Genomic DNA, 4,350 nt, shown 5'->3' on the forward strand with positions numbered 1-4,350 from the left:
GCCCATAACAAGGTTACAGATATATAGAAACATTGGGGTAACAGTCACCCTGCTATAGTTCCAGGGGTACCCAGGGCACAAATAAGCACTCACCCCAAATCCCCCCCTAACTGGCCTTCAGGCTGGGCCCCCTTAGCCCATAACAAGGTTACAGATATATAGAAACATTGGGGTAACAGTCACCCCGCTATAGTTCCAGGGTACCCAGGGCACAAATAAGCACTCACCCCAAATCCCCCCCTAACTGGCCTTCAGGCTGGGCCCCCTTAGCCCATAACAAGGTTACAGATATATAGAAACATTGGGGTAACTGTCACCCCGCTATAGTTCCAGGGGTACCCAGGGCACAAATAAGTACTCACCCCAAATCCCCCCCTAACTGGCCTTCAGGCTGGGCCCCCTTAGCCCATAACAAGGTTACAGATATATAGAAACATTGGGGTAACAGTCACCCTGCTATAGTTCCAGGGGTACCCAGGGCACAAATAAGCACTCACCCCAAATCCCCCCCTAACTGGCCTTCAGGCTGGGCCCCCTTAGCTCACAACTACATACACAAAGAAAAGACCAAATCATCGGAACAATCATCTTTATTGATCAGGTTTCATAATAAAGTTAGAACATATAAAAATAAATAAATGTGCATTCACTGCAATGAGAACTTCAGTCAAATAAATACAGTAAATATAATTAAGGGCATATAAGCAACGTACATTGCTACACAGATACCTGCACTACTCAGTGCTACTTATCACGAGCGTTCTGCTCCAAGTGGGAAATAATTTAGGACAGAGGCTTCTCTCATAGTAACGCGAGTGGGTAAAGGACCCGTTATTGTTGTTGTTCCTTGACTTCAGGTCGGACGCAGGTACAACCGACGGTGACCATTTTCTTCTCCAGCTTGAAGCTTGGGGTGCAGCCTTTCATCTCCCGGCGCAGGACCAGGATTTCCTGTTTGATGGGAACGGTGTTGACGTCCAGGTCCAGGTTCCCCTCAGCGTCCAGGCAATGGGCGTAACGGCATTTAGCCTCCGCAATCATAGAGGGGAATCTGTTGTTGTCCATGTCGAAGCTGATGGGAAAAGAACAGACCCAGTGTGAACACATTGAAGCACAGTTAATTATATTCTCTTTCATTTGTACAAAAACTGTGGGGTGGAGTTGCCTTTTAAAGGAAAACTATACCCCTGGCAGTATGTGCCATTGGGTAATCCTAAATAGGAAACTGCCATTTTATGTACTAAGGGCCGCCCCCTGGGATCATAGGAGTCACAGTGCACACAAACAAGCCAAGGCACACATACATGCTAGGCCCCATCAGCCAATGAATGGGCAGAGTTCTGCCTTTTACTCCCATACTACTTCCTGTTACAGTTAGAGCTGCATCACTTCCTGTCAGCTGATCTCTGAGGGAGCACACAGCCCATCACTAAATGGCAGATCATGGGCAAGAATGTAAAAGGGTAATATTTACTGATATATATATTCCAGTGTGGAGAGATTCTTTAGTAGGTCACTTAATATGATATAAACTGTTGGTACGTATTCATTCTGGGGGTATAGTTTCCCTTTAAACCTCCCATATACACTTTAGTAGTTGCAGGAATCAAATGATACAAATAAAATTGAGTTATTTGCACAGCAAGGGGCCATTACCTGTAGTCCCAAGGAGCCAGGGAGCGCTTGCTGATGTCTTTGCCCAGGGCCTGGGACTGCCCACTGATGTTCAGCGTGACTTTGATTGGTTGGTTGAGGTTCAGGCCCCTAGGGGGCGGGCATCCTTTGCTGAGATGGTGCAAATCCAACCCATGGACAGAGGGCGTTGTGCTGACTCCCAGGATAAACAGCAGCAGGGTCACATGACACTGGGGGGGGGCAGAAAAGAGAAATAGCAGTTTGTTACTTTGTACTTTGCTCCAAAACCAACAAAGATCGACCTAAAACCACTAACACTTTTTAACCAATGGAAAGTTTCTTAGAATTACATTTCCTTTCCTTTTTTACGTTATTTTCATAATTTGTTATAGTGAAATATTATAGCAACAGTTAATGTTAAAAATAAAGGGGAATTTATTTTTATAAACCATTGTGGTTATTTGATAAAAGGCACTAAGTTTGCCCAGGAGCAGTAACCCATAGCAGCCAATCAGCAGGTAGAATTTACTGGTCACCTGTTTAAAAGCAAACATCTTATTGGTTGCTATGGGTTGCTGCTCCCGGGCAAACTTAGGGGTATATTTATCATGCTGTGTAAAAAGTGGAGTAAAACATCACTGGTGATGTTGTTTATAGCAGCCAATCAGATGCTTTGATTTTATTTTCTAACTGTTGAAATCTAATTGCTGATTGGTTGCTCTGGGTAACATCACCGGTAATGCTTTACTCCACTTTTTACACAGCATGATAAATATACCCCTTAGTGCCTTTTATTACATATCTAATGGGCAATACCTTTACCAACTCTACATAGAGTTTGAATATGAGGACAAACTAGTAGTAGTTAATCGTCATCTCTTGGCCAAAAATGTGCCATTAGGCATCCCTGGTGCAACCAGAATATAATGTCTCCAAACATGGTAGATCCAAGTGATCTTCTATTGTTGGCTCCCCAGTTAAGGGGATCATAGCAACTGGAGATCCTCTAAAGATCAGGCTCTCTACCATCTACACCAGTGATCCCCAACCAGTGGCTCGGAGGCACCATGTTGCTCCTCATCCCCTTTAAAGTTGCTCCCAGTGCCCCCAAAGTAGGTGCCATTTTTACATATCTGGCTTGGAGACAAGTTTTGGAAGCTTAGAGACACAGTTTTACCCCAAGCAGACCAGCAGAACCCATGGGGCTACCCAATAGCCAATCACAGTCCGTATTTGGCATTTGGTCTCCAGACTGAATTACAGCCTCTACTCTGAACCCTACCCAAGGGCTAATAAATGACTATTTGGATGAGCAATATCTAAACATGAACTGTACCTACTGTCTAATTATACAGGTATGGGATCCCTTATCCGGAAACCCGTTATCCAGAAAGTTCCGAATTACGGAAAGGCCATCTCCCATAGACCATTATAAGCAAATAATTCTAATTTTTAAAAATGATTTCCTTTTTCCCTGTAATAATAAAACAGTACCTGTACTTGATCCCAACTAAGATATAATTACCCCTTATTGGGGGCAGAACAGCCCTATTGGGTTTATTTCATGGTTAAATGATTCCCTTTTCTCTGTAATAATAAAACAGTACCTGTACTTGATCCCAACTAAGATATAATTACCCCTTATTGGGGCAGAACAGCCCTATTGGGTTTATTTCATGGTTAAATGATTCCCTTTTCTCTGTAATAATAAAACAGTACCTGTACTTGATCCCAACTAAGATATAATTACCCCTTATTGGGGGCAGAACAGCCCTATTGGGTTTATTTCATGGTTAAATGATTCCCTTTTCTCTGTAATAATAAAACAGTACCTGTACTTGATCCCAACTAAGATATAATTACCCCTTATTGGGGCAGAACAGCCCTATTGGGTTTATTTCATGGTTAAATGATTCCCTTTTCTCTGTAATAATAAAACAGTACCTGTACTTGATCCCAACTAAGATATAATTACCCCTTATTGGGGGCAGAACAGCCCTATTGGGTTTATTTAATGGTTAAATGATTCCCTTTTCTCTGTAATAATAAAACAGTACCTGTACTTGATCCCAACTAAGATTTAATTACCCCTTATTGGAGGCAAAGCAAGCCTATTGGGTTTATTCAACATTTATATGATTTTTAGCAGAATTAAGTTATGGAGATCCAAATTACAGAAAGACCCCTTATCCAGAAAACCCCAGGTCCTGAGCATTCTGGATAACAGGTCCCATACCTGTACAATTAAGCTGAAGGATAATCAATGCTCAACGTCAATCACAATGGGTTGACCATTAACTGGACTATCTAATATCCATATAAAACTCTGACCCCAAAAAGAACCTTCTATAGTCTCCTTTGGAGTTGTCAGAGTTCTGCTGGTAGAGCACTCACCATGATTGGCCTTCCCAGGGTGTTGGTGCAGCTCATCTTCTTCTCTCTACTTCTCCTCCGTGTAATTAGGAAGGTTCAAGCGACTGATGTGATTTCTGCCTCTCGAGTACCTGACTTTATATAGGGCGAGCAGCCGGCCCTGGGGTTTCCCACTGCGCTCTGGTGTGGTTTCATGGCAGAAAGCCACTGGTTTTCCTCTGTGCGATGCTTACACAGAATAGGAAACGATGAGGTTACAAATCATGATTAGAGAGGCGCCTGTACCTGGAAATTGCCTTTGTATTGATTAGCCGATTTTTACGCTCGGAGGAATCTGATCTG

General features: G+C 42.9%; 1 protein-coding gene across 1 annotated transcript; it reads right to left on the reverse strand.

Annotated features, from left to right (window-relative positions):
• Positions 1-575: 575 nt before the first annotated feature.
• LOC101734051 (interleukin-17F) lies at positions 576-4,065 on the reverse strand. The gene is made up of 3 exons (XM_031902766.1): positions 4,030-4,065; positions 1,657-1,865; positions 576-1,072 (listed from the first exon to the last, which is right to left on the reverse strand). Exons 1-3 carry the CDS (start codon positions 4,063-4,065, stop codon positions 832-834), a joined length of 486 nt encoding a protein of 161 aa, XP_031758626.1. The 3' UTR covers positions 576-831.
• Positions 4,066-4,350: the final 285 nt, after the last annotated feature.

This window comes from Xenopus tropicalis, chromosome 5 (genome assembly GCF_000004195.4).
Source record: "Xenopus tropicalis strain Nigerian chromosome 5, UCB_Xtro_10.0, whole genome shotgun sequence".
In the NCBI taxonomy this organism is placed as follows: domain Eukaryota; kingdom Metazoa; phylum Chordata; class Amphibia; order Anura; family Pipidae; genus Xenopus; species Xenopus tropicalis.